The 25,206-nt window shown below is 40.9% G+C and overlaps 2 protein-coding genes across 3 annotated transcripts; one reads left to right on the forward strand and one right to left on the reverse strand.

Moving 5' to 3' along the window:
• The first annotated feature begins 1,854 nt into the window (after window positions 1-1,854).
• On the forward strand, window positions 1,855-14,294 carry LOC134747143 (xylosyl- and glucuronyltransferase LARGE2s-like). Of its 2 annotated transcripts, none has more exons than XM_063681724.1 (13): window positions 1,855-2,076; window positions 2,261-2,514; window positions 3,541-3,739; window positions 4,196-4,410; window positions 6,100-6,429; window positions 6,770-6,922; window positions 7,486-7,663; window positions 8,767-8,897; window positions 9,969-10,124; window positions 11,912-12,088; window positions 12,958-13,050; window positions 13,563-13,693; window positions 14,085-14,294. In XM_063681724.1, the coding sequence occupies exons 2-13, from the start codon at window positions 2,335-2,337 to the stop codon at window positions 14,209-14,211; spliced, it is 2,070 nt and encodes a 689-aa protein (XP_063537794.1). In that variant the 5' UTR covers window positions 1,855-2,076; window positions 2,261-2,334; the 3' UTR covers window positions 14,212-14,294. The 2 variants fall into 2 exon arrangements, with proteins under 2 accessions (XP_063537794.1, XP_063537795.1); XM_063681725.1 differs by having other exon boundaries at window positions 1,916-1,951.
• A 5,781-nt stretch (window positions 14,295-20,075) lies between these two features.
• On the reverse strand, window positions 20,076-21,268 carry LOC134747144 (intraflagellar transport protein 57 homolog). Its single transcript, XM_063681726.1, has one exon. The coding sequence runs from the start codon at window positions 21,248-21,250 to the stop codon at window positions 20,123-20,125; it is 1,128 nt and encodes a 375-aa protein (XP_063537796.1). The 5' UTR covers window positions 21,251-21,268; the 3' UTR covers window positions 20,076-20,122.
• Between the last annotated feature and the right edge of the window lie 3,938 nt (window positions 21,269-25,206).

The raw sequence follows: 25,206 nt of genomic DNA on the forward strand, positions 1-25,206 counted from the left end.
TCAAATTAAATTAGTAAATTAGACAAGCACAAAGCAAATTCTACTCAACACTGAGAACTCGGTTAATGGCTCTGAATACAGGCATTATCACTATTATCAGTTATTTAATTTCAATTATTTATTTCGAATCATTTTGATCCATATAGTAACGTGTTAGTAAGTACAACAAAACTTAAAATTAATTAAGGTTAGTGACATACAATTTAAACTGCCTGCTTGCATTACAAATAATAATAATAATAATAAAAACCGGCCAAGTGCGAGTAGGACTCGCGCACCGAGGGTTCCGTACTTTTTAGTATTTGTTGTTATAGCGGCAACAGAAATACATCATCTGTGAAAATTTCAGATTTCTAGCTATCACGGTTCATAAGATACAGCCTGGTGACAGACAGACAGACGGACAGCGGAGTCTTAGTAATAGGGTCCCGTTTTTACCCTTTGGGTACGGAACTCTAAAAATTTATTGGTACATAGTCTACATAATAATGAATATCCAATAATGGATACCTATACCATGTGATTGTGATTGTTGTGAGGATGTAACAATAGTAGATTGTGTCACAAGGGAGCAAAATGGCATATTTACGGGGAGGGCGTACATTGAATCCTGAACGAAGCGAAGGGTCCTACAATTCTAAAATAGAATCCTGAGCATAGTGTTCTGCTCAAGGTATTTAACAAAAACATAAATTAAAGTATTTTTATTGCTTTCAATTTGGCATACAAAAATAGTACCTAATAAAAGCAGGTGTAAGTACCAAGTTGGTATCAAGTAGGTTGAATCCATCACTTTCAGCTTCTGGCTCTACACATATCCATTTTCTTTGCAATAATTGTCACATTAGGATAATTTGGGGTAATACCTACGCCACGCCACGCTCTGTAGCTCCGTACACAGTTTGCTCCAGATATTGTTTAAAATTATCACATGAGTATGGATGTCATAATTCGGATCCATCTTGTAACTGAAGAATTTCAGGCATCATAGGTATTTAATTATCTTTTGTTTAAGCAGGTACCTCCATAGATGCGCTCTAGTTTAGCCTTCCACGTGTCTTTATTAGCGGAATCAATTAAGCCAACACCCACCCACTGGCTCCCTGCTATTAGCAACATAGCCCCTGCGCACCTGCGAAGAGAGAAATGCTTTCAACGCGAACTAGCGAAAGCGCACTGTAGTCCTGACCTACCAATCCACCAAGACCACGAGGGCTTCGGAAGAAAAGACTTAAATCCCGAAACCCCCCTGCATTACTGATGGGAAATTCCCTGACCACCCGTACCCTGGAGGAGGCATGGACCGCAGAATGGGAAGCCCACAGAGACCAAGCGAACCCCTTCTCTGCTCTACCCCTGCGAGTACCCCCAGCAGGCTTCAAGGAACCCCGCCGGGTGTGGTCTGCTCTTAACCGCCTAAGAACAGGAGTTGGCAACTGCGGCCACCACTGGTACAAATGGGGCTGGAGCTCCTCTCCTGCCTGTAACTGCGGGCACCCAGATCAGACCATTAACCACATCATTCTGGAATGCCCCCTTACCAGATACACAGGCCATGTAGATGATTTTAAGATCCTGTCAAAGAAGCAGTCGCGTACCTGGGAAGGGCGAAATTCTAAATATAAGTTTTTTTGTTTTCTTGTTATAATATGTAATCCAGTGACATGCCATACGATAAATAAATAAAATTTTATAGTGACATCTGGTGACGTAGTTTGCAAAATCGATAGCATCTTATTTGACGTCAGATCAAGAGGCGTGAAATGAAACGTAACGCGCATCATATGCCCAACAATGGCCCAACATATGCCGATGACATTTGGGGTTGTCAATGTCAATTGTCAAATAGTCGATTTATGTGTGATTTCGTTTTGTATATTTTGTGCTTTTTCATAATAAAAGAGCGTCCTAAGTGGACATAAAACAAAATACCGAATTGTTTTGCTGTGAAGTAATACAGGACAGTAGGCACAGGCAGTAAACTTATTGATTATACAGTAAAGTTTAAACTTGGGACAGCGTTAGTTTGTTGTGCTTTTCAAATTAATATTAATTAAGCTGTTCCTGTATGGCGTAGTAAGTAATGCTTGAAATTAACGATCAATCTTCGATTTATTAACGAAATGTAAACACTTTTTGCCTGATTGACAGCAAGAAACTAATCAAGATCTTTTTTTACGCCGCACGGCGTAAACAAAAAAGCTTCGTATTACGTTCTTTTTTAATAAAATAACTTAAGAATTAAATATATTTTTTGCAGCAATTAGCATTACAGATAGATGTGTGTGTGGAATTAAATATGCATCCTACAATGTACATGTTTCATACATAACAATGAGACCCAAAAATGTTCTCTCCTTCATATTTCTTCGACCCTGGCTAGGAGTTCCGTTTGGGATATGGATAGCGGTGTCTGTGGTTTACTACTGGTGGTTAATATCCCGAATAAGCATCCTGGAGACTCAGAACAAGGTGTTACAAGTCGACTCTAGAAAGGGATTGCAAGTGCCTTATGTAAGTATATACTATATAAAATACTAGCGACCCGCCACGGCTTCGCACGGGTTACACAAAACCTTTACAAATTATACACTAAAACCTTCTTCAAAAATGACTATTAATAGGTGAAAACTGCATAAAAATCCGTTGCGAAGTTTTAAATATCCAAGCATACATAGGGACAGACAGACAGCGGAAAGCAACTTTGTTTTATACTATGTAGTGATATCACTTTTTTATGAAATTTAAAATTAAAGTAGCCAGTTTGATTTGAGTCATACAGTTCTATTATTTTATGGTGCCTACCATTGTATAAAAATAAAATGGTTAAAGAAGGTAAGATTATGTTATAACCACTAGTTTCTGTCACAAAGTGCTCAAGAAATCTGCAAATTATTCTGGAAAAGTTTATTCATAGTTAATTTTATGGCATAATAGCAGATAGCTGTATTAGTTTTCATTTTCTCTCAAAGAATTCACAAAGTGCATTTGTTTTTATTATACTACAGGCCATATGATATAGAAGCATATAATCTTCTTAGGGCCACTTGCACCATCCAGGGTTACCCTCTAACTCCGAGTTAACCGTTAACACAGGATTAAATTGTACTGGTAACTCTGGGTTTAACTGGTTAACCCCGAGTTAGTGGCTAACCCTGGATGGCACAAATGGCTCTTAGAAGTTTTAAATAAGGTTATATCTATACTAATAGATAAGATTTTTATTGTGTGATATTTACCCAGATACTAGCTGTTGTATTTATAAATGTTGCTGTTTTTCTCTTGTCACTATATTATGTCACTGTACATGTTTTAGGAAAGAGCTAAACCGACACAATTTTTTGAATATTAAAAATATCTAGAAGAATGTAATAACCTTATAAGTCCCCGCATGCACATTTTACAAGTGTACAAGTATAAATTTAATTCGATTTCGAATTCTTATACAAAAATTGTCCTAGGTAATATTACTGGCTACAGGCAATATCAGTTGTAACAAATGCCTGCCTGCTTATCAAATAAATAAATAAATTTGTCCAGATTCCAGACGCACCAGGCACACTCTGCGAGACCATCCACGTGGCGCTGGTCTGCATGAGCAAATGCCCCCGGATAGTGTCACCAATGCTCAAGTCATTGCTGCACCACCGTCAGAACCCTGTGCACTTCCATCTCATAGTGGATGTGGTGTCTGAGCACACAACGAGTCATCTTTTTGAGACCTGGGATCTGCCTGATGGTAATTTAATTCTAATCATGTAGAATTTTAAATATTGTAATGGGGAAAAATATATCAAGCATATCTTTTGCCACTCTTTGTATAATGGAAGAATAAAAATAACAGTAAATAAAAGTAATGTTTGTCTGGCAGACAAATGGCACGCGGCGTGGCACACACTCAGACACAATGGCACACATTGGCCGACCGCTCGAACAAAAGAAACTTAAGAAACAATGGCTATTGTTTAACAGATTAGGATCTTAGACGTTAAAAATCATTTGAGACGATTAGATTAGGACTATAATATTTAATAATTATGTCCAATTACACCCATCGTAGTACTGAGTCATGAAACTATTTAGAATTCGGATGTTAGACTAGATTTTTTGTTCTAGTATTAGTACATGGGGTCTTATTCAGACAAGAAGCTAAGTAGTAAATTATTTTACAATAACCTTTTTTTACAATTTCCAGTGCAATACACCACCTACAACGCTCAGAGCATACTAAACCGAGTGGAATGGATCCCGACCACCCACTACTCCGGCGTGTACGCGCTGGTCAAACTGTTGTTCCCGGACATACTGCCAGCGACGTTGCGGCGGGTAATCGTGCTGGATTCCGATCTGACCTTTTTGTGTGATATTATGGAATTGTGGAACATGTTCCGGAACATGACGGACCAGCAGGTATGCTGTATTCGACAGGTGTTTAAGTACAGTCGCCATCAGATATATCTGAGCGGCCAAGGTGCTCACAAATATCTGAACACGCCTCTATTGTCAAGGAGTTAGGTGCGCGTTCAGATATTTTTGGGCACCTCGGCCGCTCCCATATATCCGTAGCCTATGGAGACTAACAAGCAACGCTAAGCGGTTTTCGTAGGGTATGGATATTGCTATATGAAGGGTGTCACATGCGCGTTTCTGACTTATGAAGCAATTGTTTCTACTACAACATAAAATAAAATGTTTGTGTTGGCCAACCAATCACAAAGCAGATGCGACGCAGCAGCGTGTTTAAGTAGGCTAATTTGCATTGAATCGAGTCTCCTTAAACAAGAAATAATTTATCGAAACGCAAGAATGATTTTCGAAATTTTTATAATTGACTAAACCGTATCGATAAAATTCTTATGCTTGAGTCGGAAGTGCCATAGACTATCCAACGTTGATAAGAGTAAGGTTGTAGTGTTGCATATGAAGTTTACTCATATTTAGAGCAGCGCAGCTAGGGAAACAGCCGAAGGACTGAATATAAGCATGATTTGGATAATATAAGTATTATGAATTTATTTTTGATATTAATGATACTTTTTTTTGTTTAACACTTTAAACTCTCGCGTTTTGTACACATAATCAATGTTATTACCGGGTCTAACGCGATTAAATTTCATTTTTTTACCTTTTTTCCGACGTTTCAACTAGTTTGCACCAGGGACCGGACAACCCTTTCCGCGATAAAACCCTTTCAATGGGCGACACTTAAACACGGCTAACACATTGAAAGACTTTCCCTTTTGAACTGCAAGCCCATTCATACCCTTACCTTTGACTAACCCTTACCGAAAAGCTAACCAAAAATAAGGCTAGCCCTTAATAAGGGTTACCCTTATCTTTAAGCGCTTTTTATAAAGGTTTCCCTTTGCGTGAAAGAGACAGGATTAGTATATATCTACGGTAGTGTATGAAAAGGAAAGAAAATACGTGCCTAGTCAAAGAACGCCGCCGTCGCCGCCGACGATCGCTCGGATTCGAAGTAATGTGTGCTTTATGAACAAGGTAGACGACTTAAATTAGCACGCGTATATACTAAAATGGAAGCCCTTTATAAGGCTAACCCTTATAAGCAATATGCAAGGTGTTGGTGAGCGGATGATAAGGGTTTTGTAAGGGTATTGGGCTACCGATTACTCAAATGTGGTAGTTTTATATAAGGGTTTTTAAAAGCAAAACAAAGGGTTTCGTCTGGCAAAGGGTATGGTAAGTTAAGCCTTATGCAATACCCTTATAAAACCCCGATAAGGGATAGCGGGCCGGTCCCTGGTTTGCACTAGCTGATGTGGTCGCGGAAGACTACAAAAACACGGAAGGCGGAACGTCTTCCGTGACCACAGCTAGTGCAAACTAGTTGAAACGACGGAAAAAAGGTAAAATAATGAAATTTAATCGCGTTAGACCCGGTAATTACATTGATAATTTTTTTCGTTTATTACATATGCACGTCATGTACATGTTCATAACCATGCAAATAAAAATGGACCTCACGTTTTTTTGAGCCCCTGAGCCCCTGTTGCATTAGCTTCACCATCACAATTCTGCAGATTTTTCCCCAAAGTAAAATCTGATTTGCACAGAACCTGTTTTATTCTTTTCCAGTATATCGGCCTAGTCGAAAACGAGAGCAACTGGTACCAGAACACAGAAATTAGATGGCCCGCGCTCGGCCGAGGCTATAACACCGGCGTGATGTTGTTAGACTTGCACAGAATTCGGACCATCACAGACTGGACGACTCTATGGCACGACGCAGTCAACGACAATATAGACCGGCTGAAGACCACGGCACTGGCTGATCAGGACGTGATTAATGCCATGATTAAAAAAATACCAAAGATTGTTTATAATATTAGCTGTCATTACAATGTGCAAATGTCGACGGAGACGCTAGCGAAAAGTTGTTATGGGGAAGATGTAAATAATATTAAGGTGAGTTTCATATTCATATTTAAGTTATTTTCGTAGAACTTAGCATAGGAGGTTCTAAACCGTCTGTATTCACATAAAATTTAATTTTTGATTTGAATTTTTCATTTGAAGTGTGATTTTAATGTTAACAAAAACAATTAAATAGAATTGAATATGGAGCCATTTTAAAGGTTCAATTTAATATGGGTATTTTTAGTTCATGCTTAAACCGATCATGGTATTACATGATACATTTTTACGGTATAATTATCCAGGGGAAGAAAAAAGGCAATAAAAGCAGTCTCAAAACCAATGGGTTAATATCTCCACATCCTAATTGACCACTATCATCACATTTTAGATAATCCACTGGAACTCCCCAAAGAAGTACAACGTCAACATCCCCGACGTAGAATACTTCCGAAGCATCCACCTTTCTTACGTCAATTTCGACGGTAACCAGCTTCGAGAGAAGCTGCATCGATGTGACCGCGCCGAAGCAGTTACCTTTAAGGTAGAGTACTTCCGAAGCATCCACCTTTCTTACGTCAACTTCGATAGTAACCAGCTTCGAGGCTGCATCGATGTGACCGTGCCGGAGCAGTCACCGTGACGGTAGAGAACTTCCGAAGCATCCACCTAATCCACCTTTCTTACGTCAACTTCGACGATAACCGACTTCGAGAGAAGCTGCATTGCATCGATGTGACCGTGACAAAGCAGTCACCATGAAGGTAGAATATAGTCGCGCTGATGTCAGATGAACCTTTTTCACACCAGCCTAAGACAAACTCTCTACTAAACTTTTGAAGTTTCCTCTCCTACGTCATAAAGAAGTGATCTTCCGTCAATCTCAGTGTAATTACTGCAGTCAAGAAGAGTCATAATCAAAAAATCCATAGGTATGTATATACCTTACCTTACGGATTACCTTAAAGTGAATGCGTAGAATTAGGTTTTGTTCTCCCTTCAGAAAGGGATTTTATATATGGGTTGCCTTTTAAATCCATCAAAGTAGCACTAGTTTTTCCGAAAATCACCCATAAACGAGGTGGGTTTATTCTCTTTGTTTTCTAGACCGCAACCCCCAGCCGTTGTACGAAGTTCCGCGCAGCGCAGAACATAAAGCTGCGCACACACCTGTACTACATGGACTATAGCTACACGAACGTGGACAATTTTGACGTCACACTGGTGCTGCAGCTGTCTATGGACCGGTTGCAGTTCTTGGAAAGGCTTGTGAAGCATTGGGAAGGTAAGTTTGGTCATTCTAGTGCATAAAGTAAACTTACTTACTGCTGTGGCGCGACGACCCGAAGTGGATATTGGCCTCCGACTCCAAAGACCGCCATGCTACTCTGTCCAAAGCCGTTTCTGTCCAGTCGACGGCGCCGAGTTCGCTGAGGTCTTTCTGCACTTCGTCTCTCCAGCGGTACCTAGGGCGTCCTAGGGGGTAGGGGGTAACTACCTATATTATAATAGATTTGGAATTTCACTGTCGATCTTTCATTGGACGCTAGAGATTAAACTTAGGGTCACCCACACTAGCGTCTCCTGAGCGGCGGATGATGTAGTCAACTCTATGGCTGCTACTAGACGCAATTGCGCAGACGCCATTTTCCATAGCGCTGACTAGACGCCGACGCTCAAAAGACGCTAGTTGGGGTGGCTCTTATGTTTGACACCAATGGCTGTCTGTGGTATCGTAGCTTTCCAACGGATGGACCAATTTTGATGCGGTTTGTTTTTCGTGTAAGCGAGTTTCTTTGCGGGGGTTCTTTGCTATGTTTGATAGGAATCGATCCAGCAGTTTAAAGAGTATCTGCTCTTTACCAAAATGATGTACGGTATGTTTGGCATAGTGTTTTTTTTGCATAGAGCGTAGGTTTTTTTATATTTAGCATTAGAAAGAACTGTAAAAGTAATTCTGCGGAGTTCGCCTCATAACAAAAAAAATAAAGATTTTCATTAATTCATAATGTACAGAGCCGTTCAGCACATATTTAAATGGGCTCCACAGACGTCACCGATAATTGCATGCGATTTACGTTACATTGCGGCATTTAATCTATCGATTTAATTCGTTGCACCTACTTAGCCGGCAATTGACAAAAATCACATGCGGTTTGTTGCAAGGTCTGTGGATCTCTTTATACAATCAACGAATATTTGCTCCAAAATAAATCCTATGTATAGTTTGGCCCAGAACTGTCTCATTTTAAACATAGAGAGAGAGAATCATACTCTTTGTCTTACGCTAGTACTAGCACCCAAAAAGAAAGGGATGAGTAGAATTTTCCTGGTTCTTACTGACTGACAAGTTGTGTTTGCCAGACTATATCTAATTTCATTTGGCAGGTCCTCTGAGCGCCGCGATATACCTATCGGATTGCGAAGTGGGAGTCCTAGAGAGCTTCATAAAGGATTTCTCTGATACACTCAGTGTTAGGAAAAACATCGGTTACCATCTCGTTTTCAAACACGAGTCGGTAAGTCTTTTGATACTTTATATTTTACCCTGTTAGCATAATGCTGCCCTATGCCCTATAATATGCCCTAAATGATTTAGGGCCACCCCACACTAGAGTCTTTTGAGCGTCGGTGTCTAGTCAGCGCTATGGAAAATGGCGTCGCTGCGCAGTTGCGCCAACGTTGCGTCGAGCAGCAGCCATAGAGTTGACTAGACACCGACGCTCAAAAGACGACCTTCAAACCTGCAAGAAAAGAGCGTACTCCCATCTTAAAGGCCGGCAACGCACTTACAACCCCTCTGGTGATGCGGGTGTCCATGGGCCTTGGTAATCGCTTACCATCAGGTGATCCGTCTGCTCGTTTGCCTCCTATAGCATAAAAAAAACGCTAGTGTGGGGTGGCCCTTAGGTATATTTTCACAGAAGCACGCACAAGACGTAAAGTGTTACTCCAACCACAACTTTTGTTTAGATTTGCGTATTCCACAGTAATTTATACCTTATCGTCTGATTATAAGGTCCTATATCCCAAGCGACAAATATACATCGATCTCTTCAGCTATTACAAACACCATTTCTTATTTCAAGATCGTTACCGTAATTTCAATCTTCTCGCTCTAAATGTTAGGTCTATTTTCTAGACGCACTACCCAGTGAAGTACCTCCGCAACGTGGCCCTAGAAAACGTGAACAGACCGTACGTGTTTCTCACGTGTTTTCGTGCCAATAGGCATTATTCTAACATCAATCTTAATTCTTAATGCATAAATATCAAGTTTAATTTCCCAGATGCACAACTACGATTGTTGTAATTTCAATTTTATCGTTCTACATATAAGGTCCAATTTTCTAGACGCACTACCTAGTGAACTATCTCCGCAACGTGGCTTTAGAAAACGTGAACACACCCTAAGTGTTTCTAATGGACGTTGATTTCGTGCCTATTTATGGGCATCATTGTAATTTAAATCTAATGGTTCTTAATATAAAGTTCAATTTCCCAGACGATAAGATTGAAATTTGAAACGGTAGGTAACCATTGTTGTAATTTTAATCTTATTATTCTACATATAAGGTTCTATTTTCTAGACGCACTACCCAGTGAACTACCTCCGCAACGTGGCACTAGAAAACGTAAATACACCGTACGTGTTTCTTATGGACGTGGATTTCGTGCCTATGGCAGGGCTCTACGACCATCTGCGATCTGTCATTAAGCTCGTCAACCCGTATCCACAGAAAATGGTAAGTTTGTTTTCACTTCTCATGCTTGTAAAGTTCGTCTTTATGTCGCATGTAGGCTGCCTAAAATTACTTGTAATTTACTAATTTTCCGAACACAAACTTTATTTTACACTCACGATACATTATTAACTTTAACGGTACTTAAAGGCGTATACTTAAGTTTTAGAATTACCTTCGACGTTTCGAAGACGTCATCGTCCCCGTGGTCTTGAAGATAGACTGGTTATAGTTGACATTAACATCTTCTAGCTGCGCGAGTTTTTCGAACTACCCGCACTTGGTCTTGTTTGTGTTGAACTTGGACGTTTTGCACGCTAATATTTAAAAAAAAAGAATGTGTGTATGTGTCAGCTTGTGAGCGTCAGGATGGCGGGTGGACCTCGGTGATTTCAACGAAATATTTATAAACATATTGTACCTTCAGTGTAACTCAGTGTACCTTTTATAAAAAACCGGCCAAGTGCGAGTCGGACTCGCGCGCACCGAGGGTTCCGTACTTTTTAGTATTTGTTGTTATAGCGGCAACAGAAATACATCATCTGTGAAAATTTCAACTGTCTAGCTATCACGGTTCATGAGATACAGCCTGGTGACAGACAGACAGACGGACAGCGGAGTCTTAGTAATAGAGTCCCGTTTTTACCCTTTGGGTACGGAACCCTAAAAACCAGTGTACTTCTCCCTAAAACTACTCCGATATTGGTATGGCCATCAAACCAACCTAGTGAAATGGGCGGGTGCGCAGTCGGACGTGTACAGGTTGAAGAGTGGTGTACGGCAGGGTGGGCTTACCTCGCCCAGGCTGTTTAACCTGTACATGGACGAACTGATCGCTGGGCTCAGTAGCACTGGTATCGGATGCTCGATTGGCGGTACTATGGTCAACAATATCAGTTATGCTGATGATATGGTGCTGCTGTGCCCATCGATCAGTGCGCTTGTCAAACTGCTGAAGATATGTGAGGAGTATGCCAGAACACATGGACTAAGGTACAACACCAGCAAGAGTGAGCTTTTAGTTTTTAAAGCAGGAAGTAAGTCCCTAGACATGTTACCAGATGTCTTCCTATGCGGGACTCCACTCACGAAGACTACTCGGTTCAAGTACCTTGGTCACTGGGTCACCGATAACCTCAAGGACGACATGGACATGGAAAGGGAGCGCAGAGCATTGACCGTTCGCTGTAATATGTTGGCCCGTAGGTTTGCACGGTGTAATGGGGATGTCAAAACTACATTATTTAAGTCGTTTTGTCAAACCTTTTACACGTGCAGCCTGTGGACTGACTATACTAAGAAAACATTTAATGCTCTGCGTGTCCAGTATAACAACGGATTCAGGTTACTGTTGGGGCTACCACGCTTTTGTAGCGCATCAGGTATGTTCGCCGAGGCACGCGTGGACAGCTTTATATCAATAATACGCAAGAGAACCGCTTCCCTGATGCGCCGCGTGCAGGAGAGTACCAACAGTCTCCTGAATCTGGTGTCACAGTGCCCGACTAGTGCAGTCTGGCGGCACTGGAATTCCATTCATATGGAGTCAAGAGGTACTGTATATAACATATTTTAAGTAGTCTGTAAGTTGCTAACGTATAAAATAAGTTTTTTTTTTTGTTACTAACATTTCTATGGACTAATTACTTATGTCTGATACAAAATAAATTGAATTGAATTGAAAACGAGATATTTAACAAAAAAAGGTCCACTATGAAATGTTGCATTCGATAAAAAATCGTGTTACGTAATAAACGAATGGCGCCTTACTTTGGTTTGTTTACTGTCAGTGTCTAGTGGTCGCCGCGTTCGAGACACGCCGCTACCGGGTGTCGCCGCCGCGCAACAAGACGGCGCTGCTGGCGCGCCTCGCCCGCGACGTGGCGCCCTTCCGCGCGCTAGAGTGGCCGCCCGGCCACCGCGCCACCAACTACTCCCGCTGGGCGGGGGCCACGCAACCCTACCAGGTCACTGTCTGTACGAGTCTTTTGGGCGTCGGCGTCTAGTCACCGCTTTGGAAAATAACGTCAAGGTTGCGTCTAGCGGCAGCCATAGAGTGGACTACAGGCCGACGCTTGAGGGGTCTACTTAATTCCAGATAACATTAGACTTGAAGATCACCGCACCAGAGATTCTAAACCTTTTCTATGACGTTGAGCAACTTCGATTTTGATACGTGAACGAATACAAAGCGCAAATTGTTGACAGTGACAGTAAGGACACCTTACATCGAGCGTTGTTGACCTCTGCCTGTTTAGGTTATAATCTCTCTTTATTTATAAACTACAATTATAATATTGCATTATGAAAAAGCATTTTTCGCCCTGAGGGTCTACCGCGTACTTCGAAAATCCAAGATAGAGGAGAGGCAAATAGACGAACGAACGCACAGAATGTTTCACGGTTATGTCCTAGGCAACCGTGAGGACTGAGTGGGTGGGTTATAGATCCCCAATATTACGCTTTACCCGTATATTGAAGCAATATCCCGTAAATATTGAAACGTAGATATAATAAAAAATCTGCCAAAAGCATGTCGGGCCATGTAGGGTTCCTTAGTTACAATTCAGTCAGAATAAGGTATACGGAGGCTATTAGTAAGTATCATGTACATTACGAGCACCTTCGCAGCGCTTTGTACGTATTTTAACTAAGAAGAGAAGACTTTTTGCAATAACTCCAAAACGACAAAGAGATCGCGGACGGACAGACAGACGGACATGGCGAAACTTAAACTTAAAGGTTCACCACGAAACCCTAAAAAATTACTAAAAATTCGGTCAGGATCCTTATCATATACAGACAAGTTGTTAAGGAGTATTATTTACTATTGCAGGTGGATTGGGAGAATCATTACGAACCGTACATTGTGGTCCATCGTTCCGTGCCTAAGTACGACACGCGGTTTTCCGGCTTTGGATGGAATAAAGTGAGTTACCTATTGCATTGTCTATATTATTAGTATATTAATACCGGATTAAAACCTATGGCGGAACGGGTATCATTAGATTCCGGTTACGCCTCATTTCATTTAATGCAGGATCATTGTTAGCTATGCACCTACTAATTAGTATTACTTTTCATAGGGTAGTGAAATAACCAGTCATATCAGAAACTAAGTACTACTTACTAAAAAATAAGTATGAGAGCGCATGTGACGTCACAATCACAAGGGACAATATATTCAACTCCTTTTAATATGTTGATTTCAAAAAAAGTTGATATTAGGTAATGTCGCATCGCCTGGGGGCCTAGCCAAGATGACAAACTTAAATAATATATGGAAATATTTTCGTGGCATCTGTCATCCCGATACAATTTTCTTTTCTTTTGGCGTTATCTTGGCCCCCAGGGGGCCTGGTATTGCTCGTCGTTAGTTTCGATTGCATCATGATTCTAAACCGCACACGTACCTACATAAAGTCCATTCTCCATTGGCAGGTATCCCACAGCGTAGAACTACGCGCACTAGGATACAAGGTGGTGGTCCTACCGGGCGCCTTCGTAGTGCACACGCCGCACGCGCCCTCGCCCGCCATCACCGCCTTCAGGACCAACAAGGAGTACCGCCAGTGAGTCTCACTATACTAACATACAAAATGGCCTTCTACCCACATTATTTGTCTTAAAACTACGCCCTGTTTCAATAAAATCTAGGAAAGTTCAAGAGAAAGATCGATAACTGGAATCTCCTAAATCGGAAACCTATAGGTAGGCGGCATTCACATTGGATGCGGATTCGTACGCCGCTCCGACGTGTGAGCGAGACAGCGCTTTGCACTGTATATGCGATACATGCAACTGCGTGCGTATGATCCGCATCAGTAAGATTACCGAGTTAACAATGACACTTCAATAAGCAGGTCCTGTCGACTACAGTTGACGTTGACACACGGTTTCTATACATTAAAAAAAAATTACAGTATAAATATCTGTTCCTAACCAAATACTTATGTCTTTCAGTTGCCTGGCGCTCCTAAAGCTCGAATTCATGGAGGACCTGCGCCGCAAGTACAACATAACACTCGAAGACAGCATGCTACACCTGGGCAAGGAACCTGTTAAATTGAGGGCCAAGGACGCGGACTAAAGGAGTTCACCAGAGCGCTTACGAACGCTACTCTTTTGATACTTCTGATTTCGAAAACCAACCAACTGAAAAACAACGCTCGGTTATAAGGATTTTCTGAACCTCTAGCCATGCAGTGCAAGGTCTCCCATTCCATTGTATTTTGAATCTTTATTTTGACAAGTCAAAATTGCATTTGTTTTGGCAAATTTTGATCTGTGAGCGGTTAAAAATCATAAGAGTGGCGTTCGTTGGTGATGCTCTGGTGGACTTGATGATGAGTTTATGTCTGGTATAAATAATTAGTCTCTTACGCACTTACGGTATTAAGTACAACATGACATTCGAAGACAGTATGCTACACTTCGGCAAGGAGCCTGTCAAACTGAGGGCCAAGGAGGACTAAAGGAGTCCACCAGGGCGCTTACGAACGCTACTCTTTTGATACTTCTGATTTGGAAGACCAATCAACTACGCTCAGTTATAAAGATTTTTTTAGAAAAATCTTAACCTCAAGTCACCTAATACAAGGTGTCCCATTCCATTATATTTTGAATCTTTATTTTGACAAGTCACAATTGCATTTATCTTGGCAAGTGTGTGAGCGCAGCTGGAATGTAACTCGGAAGTTCTACGTTATTTCGCAAATCAGTCACTCGGAAGTCCTACGTTATTTCGCAAATCTGTCACTCGGGAAGTCCTACGTTATTTCGCAAATCTGTCACTCGGAAGTCCTACGTTATTTCGCAAATCTGTCACTCGGAAGTCCTAAGTTATTTCCCAGACCTGTTACTCGGAAGTCCTACGTTATTTCGCAAATCTGTCACTCGGAAGTCCTACGTTATTTCCCAAACCTGTAACTCGGAAGTCCTACGTTATTTTTGCACGATATTTTTTTTGGAATGAGATAGTATTATCATGATATCTTTACGCTTTCGAAATATTGCCCCGGTTGTACAATTTGCTAAAAAAAAAGAATATAATTACGGTATTTGACTAAATTGAAAATTTCGCGGCCTGTAATATATAATTTTATAATATTTTCAAAGCACATCGTCGTTAATTTTAATATCTTATTATAATCAACTCGGGTCGTGTTGGAAATGAGATATCGAGTTTCTATGATTTTCATACAGATTTCTCGAGATTCTTAACTTCATAACTAAGCGAAACAGAAATTAAGTTTATTCTCCAAAGTTTAATCATAAAAACACATGTCTGCAACTAAGCACTGTGAAGCGGTTAGAAAAATCACAAGGTAGCATTCGTTAGTGATGCTCTGGTCGACATGTTGGACTTGATAACAAGTTTATGTCTGGTATAATCCCCTTCGTCCCTTCCGCACTTACGGTATTAAGTACAACGTGACGCTCGAAAACAGTATGCTACGTTTCGGCAAGGACCAACTTGTCAAACTGAGGGCCATGGAGGGTGACTATAGGAGTCCACCAGAGCGCTTACGAACGCTACTTTTTTGATACTTATAAAAATAAAATATTGTCTTCGGTTACCGCGATAGTTACTCATGAAATAAAACTATGAAAACGGATTATATCGCGTATATTGAATTTATAATACATCCCGACGTTTCGAACTCTTTACAGCGTTCGTGGTCAACGGGTGACTGAGGAAAAATTACAAAATGCAAAAATACCCACATACTAAAATAATGAACAATCATAGACTACAAACTTTAAGGCTGGTTGTACATGCAAAATCGGTTCATAAGGCTAGTTATACACTATAATTATTTTTCAAGTAAAGATATATATATATACGCGATAAAAAACGATGCCGGCTCCAACCCTACACCACGGACCCGAGAAGATTTAATTCCCTCCTAAATTGTAGGAGGGTATCCCAATATGGGACCGGCAACAAACTCGGCGGGACACATCTTTTCAAAACATCAGAATGTCCAGCATCATCCAACACTACGGTCTCACAGTCTATGTCTCGCTTGCTCCTTTATCAGGTGGACTACAGGATCCCAAGCTGGTGGTAGAGAAAAGCCATCTTCCCTATTAAAGTTTGGATATTTCTTAATCTCAATGGCCTCGCGCAGCATTCTGGGTATGTAACGCTTCTCCTTGGCAAGAACCAGAGGCTTATCAAACTTGATTGAGTGATTGGCTTTATCCATGACATGCTCAAAGACAGCAGACCTAGGTCGACGGTGCTTGACATCAGCTATGTGTTCCTTCACCCGAGTGGAAATGCTCCGTTTCGTCTGCCCGACATATGATAGGCCACACTCACAGTCCAGCCTGTACACTCCTGCAGTCTGTAGAGGGGTATTGCATTTTACAGGCCTCAGGAATTGTGACATCTTCTTCATTGGCTTGAAATATGTTTTTATAGAAGCACGCTTCAAGATGTGGCTGATCCTGTCCGTGACCCCCCTGACAAAAGGCAGAATGGCAGGCCTGCGCTCAACTGTGGGGATCTTAATGTGGGACCTCTGGTTGACCCGCGGTATCCTGAGCTCGTTTGCCTGGAGCGCGCGCCTGGCATGCTGGAGCTCCGCGGCCAGATGCTGGTCATCACATATCCTCTGGGCTCTCTGAAACAAAGATTTGCCTACTGTAACAAGTTGACTGGGATGGTGATGCGATTTGCCATTTAAGTACCTATCAGTATGAGTAGGTTTCCTATACACAGTGCGACCTAGGGTGTTATCAGGATTTCTTTTTACCAATACATCTAAGAAGGGGAGAGAACAGTCTTTTTCCAACTCCATAGTAAATTTTATTTTGCTATGGATGGAATTTAGGTGATCCAAGAAAGTTGAAACACTACTTTTTGGAAGTATAGTAAAAGTGTCATCTACGTATCTTTTAAATATCTTCGGTCGCACAGGAGCCAATGAGAGTGCCCTCTCCTCGAAGTCCTCCATAAAGATGTCAGCGACTACTGGAGACACCGGAGACCCCATGGCCACGCCGTCGACTTGAAGGTAGAATTCACCATTCCATAGCAAGTAGCCAGATGTAAGGCAATGTTCCAACAGCTTAGCATATTCCTCTGACATGTTCTGCGCGCTCCAGGCAAACGAGCTCAGGATACCGCGGGTCAACCAGAGGTCCCACATTAAGATCCCCACAGTTGAGCGCAGGCCTGCCATTCTGCCTTTTGTCAGGGGGGTCACGGACAGGATCAGCCACATCTTGAAGCGTGCTTCTATAAAAACATATTTCAAGCCAATGAAGAAGATGTCACAATTCCTGAGGCCTGTAAAATGCAATACCCCTCTACAGACTGCAGGAGTGTACAGGCTGGACTGTGAGTGTGGCCTATCATATGTCGGGCAGACGAAACGGAGCATTTCCACTCGGGTGAAGGAACACATAGCTGATGTCAAGCACCGTCGACCTAGGTCTGCTGTCTTTGAGCATGTCATGGATAAAGCCAATCACTCAATCAAGTTTGATAAGCCTCTGGTTCTTGCCAAGGAGAAGCGTTACATACCCAGAATGCTGCGCGAGGCCATTGAGATTAAGAAATATCCAAACTTTAATAGGGAAGATGGCTTTTCTCTACCACCAGCTTGGGATCCTGTAGTCCACCTGATAAAGGAGCAAGCGAGACATAGACTGTGAGACCGTAGTGTTGGATGATGCTGGACATTCTGATGTTTTGAAAAGATGTGTCCCGCCGAGTTTGTTGCCGGTCCCATATTGGGATACCCTCCTACAATTTAGGAGGGAATTAAATCTTCTCGGGTCCGTGGTGTAGGGTTGGAGCCGGCATCGTTTTTTATCGCGTATATATATATATCTTTACTTGAAAAATAATTATAGTGTATAACTAGCCTTATGAACCGATTTTGCATGTACAACCAGCCTTAAAGTTTGTAGTCTATGATTGTTCATTATTTTAGTATGTGGGTATTTTTGCATTTTGTAATTTTTCCTCAGTCACCCGTTGACCACGAACGCTGTAAAGAGTTCGAAACGTCGGGATGTATTATAAATTCAATATACGCGATATAATCCGTTTTCATAGTTTTATTTCATTATAAAAATAAAGTTAAAACCAACCGAAATACAACGCTCGGTTAATGAAGATTTTTTTAAATCATAAGAGTGGAGTTCGTTAATGCTCTGGTGGACCTATTGGACTTGATGACAAGTTATATGTCTGGTATAAATAAAGCAAGCAGCAGAACCAAAGTAACCGATGTAGCCTTCCGAATCACTAAACTTAAGTGGCAGTTGGCGGGGCACATTGCACGTAGAACCGATGGCCATTGGGGCGGAAAGGTTCTCGAGTGGCGACCACGTCCCGGAAGGCGCAGCGTGGGTAGACCCCCCACAAGGTGGACTGATGACTTGGTAAAGGTCGCGGGAGTCCGGTGGATGCGGGTGGCGCAAGTCCGGTCATTGTGGCACTCTTTGGGGGAGGCCTATGTCCAGCACTGGACGTCCTCTGGCTGATATGATGATGATGATGATGATGATGATAAATAAAGCATTAGTCCCTCCGCACTTGCTAGTGAGGCAGTAAGGGATAAATCTATCGGTTTTACAAGAGATTATTACTGTGTATAAAATTTGAACTAGTCCAATTGTGACAGCAAAGATCAAGCGCATAAATTTAAGCGCATATGACTATAAGAGGGCGTTTATTTTTTTGTCGTCGATTAAACGATAACGAGACAACAATTGAAGATTGTACAATATGTAATTCCTGTTAAATTTAGCTAGATTGAAGCGTTAAATTTTAACTTTAAGAAGCACTATGGTTATAATTATGATAATTGAAAAATTTTGATAACCTCAGGCTGTGAAAAATGTCTAGATGGAATAATAAAAAACCTGTTTACCTTTGTATAGTTATCAACATCAGGCTATATGCCACTGACACGCTAAAAATTATTAAATCTTATGCAGTAAGGGCAATATATGAGGGATGATGCATGCCTGAAAAAAGTCAGACGTCAAAAACAAGCTTTTATTATCAGACATCGGATTTGTCTCTCTGTCACTCGAATATGCAAGAGCGATTAAGAGGCAGATAACAATTGTCGATATTGTGGGGTGGGGTCCTCTGAATCCAGAAATATTTTTTTTAAAGTGCTGTCAGTTTACTCACCCTACTTCTGGATACCTTCCAGCACCTATCAGTATAACGTTATTTTAAAGGTGACATTCCCCATGTGAATAAATGAAATACCATAACAATGGGGTTGGAAACTGTCAAAGGTTTGCAGAGACGGCGCCATCATAGCTTGCCCCTTTTTCTATGAGATTTGGCTTAAAGGGCTGGCATCCAGGGCATAAAATTCCATAAAAAATTTTTATACAATTCTAGGGATTGACAGGGCAAGCTATGCTGGCGCACTGTGCTAAATACGTCGACCGGCGAACCCCATTGTAACGATTATATTTTTATATCTAGTTATTCCAAAGAAGTACTTTGAAATGTTAAATTAGGTACATATTGTTATTGTAAGAGAGATTGTTACGATGGTACTATAATAAGATTTGATGAGGTTTAATGAGTAACGTGTTGTTATTTTTATCTGTAATAGTAGCAAATTGCAGCTATACAAAAGTGATTTATTTTATGAAAGCGTAACACCAAATACCTAAGTAAAGATAAGTTACAGTTTACAGTAAGTATACAGTATAAATAGATGCTTCATTTCAAGATTTATTACGAAAGATCGTGATTGCCTGATCAAATTCTCGATCTCGAAATGAAATCTCTAAAACAAATACGAAAGAGTACCTATTTTGTAACGTTAAGCCAGTGTATTAAGTCATTTTTATCGTTGTTTTAGTGTATATGCTTTAAAATACATAATAAATGCAATATATATAGTCATGTATTTTTAATTAATTTTAAAATCTTGTCCTGGGCTTTGTACTATATCAGGATATCAAATTTACCTTTAATTTTTCTATGAAGCTTATGTATCAAAAAAATTTCAGTATACTTCATTCGTCACCATTCTAGACTCCACATTTCCTAATAAATTGTTGCTATTAGGATTTTCCTTGGTAGTCAACAACCAGAGCAGGACAATAATTTGAAAATCCAACTCTTGTATATCCTTCTTCAAATTCGCGACAGCTTTCTTTGCGCTAACCAAAGGAGAGTTATCGTTCATCAATGATCCCTTAGATTCCGTTCTTTGCTTGATATTCTCCACTTTAGCTGTCAGTTCATTCAACATTTCTTGCCTTTCTGTGACGCCTACGCTTACTTCTTTATAGTCATTAGTAACTTTACTCAGTTCATCAAGAAGCGCGCCATATTCTTTAACCAAGGGCTCGAATTGTTCATTCAAGATATTCTCTCTAGCTGCTATTTTATCCATAGCCGAGCTTATGTTGCCATGGAGTTTATTGAGCTGTGTACCGGTAGCTTTAAATCTATCAAATAGTTCATCCCTATAAGTTTTCATTTGCACATGTCGCGCCCGCCAATCCCTTCCGTCAGCAGTTATTTTTAATCTTAAAGCCGGAGCAACTCTCTCTAGCTCCAGTTTCCATGCTTCCCAATCGTGAACCTTATCCGCCACGTTACTCGATTCTTTATCGTCTTCACTTCCAAATTCGCCTTCAGATTCTTCGGAATAAATCGCCATTTCTTCTTCGACCTTGTCTAACGTTATTTCTGTTTCATCTTCCACTTGATCAATGTCGTCAGTAGTTTCTTCATTATCAGTTAAGTTTATAACTGGTTTCTGCCAGACGAAGTTTTCTTTTTTCATGGCCTCATCAGCTAATATGTTAAGTATGTAGCTGACCTCTTCTCCGAAGCCTTGTTTGAGTTTGTGTGAAGAGAAATCTACCGTTATTTGTTTTTCTCGTAAAACTTCGATGATGTTGGCTATGGTGGAGTTGGGGTCGTCTTCTTCTTGTGGCTGTTCGAATACCTTCCCAGCCTTTCTGATGAGCCAAGCAGCGATCGACACGAACACAAAGAACTGCTCACCAGGGTTGGTGGAGGTGATGAAGTAGTAGCGACTCATCGGCTTCATTTTTATCTGAGGACGTAATTCAGTGTCTATTTTTAGTAATCGCAGCTTATCCATCAGATTCAAATCCATTTTAGTACCTATCTGAAAGAAAAAAAGCATTAGATACTTATTTCTAAAATTATAGTGCGACATAAAATATTAGAAATTAAATAAAATGGAACTAAAAAAATTCCATACTAAATTGTTGCCACGTTTAAGCATTTTACATCAAAAATGTAACAGTTACGTAGGAAGTGGCGCCCCCATTTATTTGCTACAATTTCTTGTCGGACTATAAATACGCCGAATTGCTCTCCAATGTTGGGAAGACGAGCGTCGCCATGTACCCAAACATAAAAAATACTAGTAAAGTACCTATATTAAAGTAAAGGCGCTAAGCACGACGAATTTCGTAGGTACATTGACCTGCCTATTCCTATCTCTATCCCACGCGCATAATTATATTGCTAACTATCCCAGTGCCGGCAGCGCGGGGCCTGTAGCAAATTCTATAATCGGGCCCATGGATTGTTTTAATTTTGTCGGACGAAGTGAAACTTACGTTTGTTACGGCCACAATGCGTAGGTGCGCGGGGCCCCCAAAAGCGCGGGGCCCGTGGCATTTGCTACTTTTGCCACGTGGCTAATCCGCCACTAACCTATCCCGCTATCACAATAGCATTGACCGCCGGCATCATGGGCGTGCATTCGTGCTTAGCGTCCTTACTTTACCTACTGCGTTCTACTAAGACTAATCGGACCTAAATTCTCTCTATATAGATTTCCTAGCGAATATAAGATTGCAAACTGACCTACCTTCAAAATCACTTAGGTATAGCTTTATGCCAAAATAATAGGCAATGGGTTTTTATTTTAAAATTCCAAGATTCAAGCACACGATGTACGAAATAATACGCAGTCAGTCAGTTTACACGCGGTTGCTATGACAACTGGTTGTCAACATGTCCACACCCTACACTACACACCTCGGAAGTTCCAATGTACGTTATACGGTTTTGGTTTACGCTTTACCACACAAATCGAAAAAAAAAACGGACAAGTGCGAGTCGGACTCACCCACCGAGGGTTCTTAGTATTTGTTGTTATAGCAGCAACAGAAATACATCAAGCTTAGAATAAATTTAAAAGTGGAAAAATTACTTCTCTGGGTGAGACTTAAACTCACGGCCTCGGGATCGATACTCCAGCGCTCTACTAACGGAGCCACTAAGACCTCATCCATAGCCAGCGAATCTTCCCAGGGACCCTAGCGACATCTTTAAACGGCCACCGAAGTTCCAAGTCATATTGGAAATTCACCAGTTACGATGTGCTACCCATTCTGAATTAATTTTTAACATGCAGAAACATCTGCGAACGATGCTATTATGCTTAGAATAAATTTAAAAGTTCCCATACAGTGGGATGATTCGCTGGCTATGGAATGAGGTCTTGTCGGCTCAGATCTTTGGTAAAAACGGGACCCTATTACTAAGACCGCTGTCTGTCTGTCCGTCTGTCACCAGGCTGTATCTCATGAACCGTGATAGCTAGACAGTTGAAATTTTCACAGATGATGTATTTCCTATAACAAATACTAAAAGCAGAATAAAATATATATGGATAAAATATGTATGTGGGGCTTCCATACAGCAAACGTGATTTTTTGCAGTTTTTTGCGTAATGGTACGGAACCCTTCGTGCGCGAGTCCGACTAGCAGTTGTTGATGTATTGCGTGTCCGCCCTGTGCTGTGCCTCTATATCATTGGTGTGTCTGTGGCATCGTAGCTCTAAAACAAATGAACCGATTTGAGTGCGGTTTTCAGTCAATATTTTTTATAGATCTTATAGATAGATTGCGCTGTTAATAATTTTGTCGGCGTTTTAAAATATGTAAGCCGCTGCTGCCGCTACCTTCTCTTTTTCATCTGAGCGTTCATCCTTTTTGAATAAGAATAAGAAACCATTTATTGCCACCAGGGACCGGACAACCCTTTCCGCGATAAAACCCTTTCAATGGGCGACACTTAAACACGGCTAACACATTGAAAGACTTTCCCTTTTGAACTGCAAGCCCATTCATACCCTTACCTTTGACTAACCCTTACCGAAAAGCTAACCAAAAATAAGGCTAGCTCTTAATAAGGGTTACCCTTATCTTTAAGCGCTTTTTATAAAGGTTTCCCTTTGCGTGAAAGAGACAGGATTAGTATATATCTACGGTAGTGTATGAAAAGGAAAGAAAATACGTGCCTAGTCAAAGAACGCCGCCGTCGCCGCCGACGATCGCTCGGATTTGAAGTAATGTGTGCTTTATGAACAAGGTAGACGACTTAAATTAGCACGCTTATATGCTAAAAGGGAAACCCTTTATAAGGCTAACCCTTATAAGCAATATGCAAGGTGTTGGTGAGCGGATGATAAGGGTTTTGTAAGGGTATTTGGGCTACCGATTGCTCAAATGTGGTAGCTTTATAAGGGTTTTTAAAACCAAAACAAAGGGTTTCGTCTGGCAAAGGGTATGGTGAGTTAAGCCTTATGCAATACCCTTATAAAACCCCGATAAGGGATAGCGGGCCGGTCCCTGATTGCCACACAAAAAAATAGAGATTACAGGAATATATATTATTTAAAAATAACATTAACAATTAGCGTGCGCGACAAATCGAACGGGCTCAGCATATGCTGCGCCAGCCACTTCATTAAAAAGTGACTGCACAGCGCTGATTTTCAGTCCACCCCCTCATCCTCAGTTGACATCGGAGCCCAGTTGGCGCTTTCAACTAGGTAACTGCTTTGAACAGTCGAAACAATGTTGTCACATTGAATAGGTACATAACTACGAAGTAATGAATGATAATATGTACATAGTAATATACTCGTATACCCCTGCCTGGTAAATAAATAGTGACTAATTTAAGCGTGTTGCTCGTTACCCCCGAAGGTTTGGGAAGCAATTGCCCGTTTTTGGCACGGTGCGGATATTAATTACTCTTCTATTCTATCACACGCGGGCAAAATTAAAAACAATGGGATAATTATAGCTACTTTGCATTTCTTGGCAACAACGTTGTAGGGATATAAAAATAAGTGTTTTGTGTTTAACAACATTGTACTATACCTAGATAGTACCTATAATATACACTCATCTTTTCAAATAGAGGCAAGGCGGTCAATGCAAAAATATTAACTCAAATCTCCAAGCAGGTCCAGCACGCCAACTCTACGTCTATTTATTCAAATATCCACTTTTTTATTTCTGTAGAACCGAAACTAAGACAATCCTACCAGAATAATAAACCGAATCTAGTTAGGTACCTTCGGAGTTTTGAGTTTGCTTTGCATTGATCCTTACACATTCAGTGCCAATGCCAACGCGTGCTACGCGCTACGAGCGTAGCCGATGGAAAAACGCTCGTATATAAAAACAGCGACTACGAATAGAGAACCCGTTTATCGGGTCACTGGCACTGAATGTGTTAAAATGGGGGTAAAATTTGCTTCCAAAATAGGCGACAGAAACATCAAACTTTTTAATAAGGTTAGACAGTAGACACCACTGTGCACTGCTGCGGAATTTGCTAGTGTCGTCAATATGTTTAGGGGCCCACTGACTATCAGTCCGCCAGACGATATCGGCCTGTCAGTTGTTCGGAACTGTTAAATTTTTGTTCTAACTTACAGGACGATATCGGCCGGCGGACTGATAGTCAGCGGGCCCCTTTACGTATCGTAAAATCTCCCAAGTATGATCCATAGGACCATAACTAACTCGAATATCTTGGTTTAGGTGTGACTATTATTTTTCACATCACCAATTCGAAAAAAGGCTATTTCTTCCCTGCTAGGAGGGATCAAAGTGGCACTTTTCTTCCCTGCTAGGAGGGATCAAAGTAACGCTTTTCTGTTCTAGGACACTATATTACATTTTTTTCACATTATTTTTTTTAGCTTAAATAATAGTTTTAAACATTATAATTTCCTCATAGGTGATGTGAAAAGCAATATGTGTCACATGGTAGCAAAATTATTTCCATCTTGGGCG

The sequence above is a fragment of the Cydia strobilella genome, chromosome 14 (assembly GCF_947568885.1).
Source record: "Cydia strobilella chromosome 14, ilCydStro3.1, whole genome shotgun sequence".
Lineage (NCBI taxonomy): Eukaryota > Metazoa > Arthropoda > Insecta > Lepidoptera > Tortricidae > Cydia > Cydia strobilella.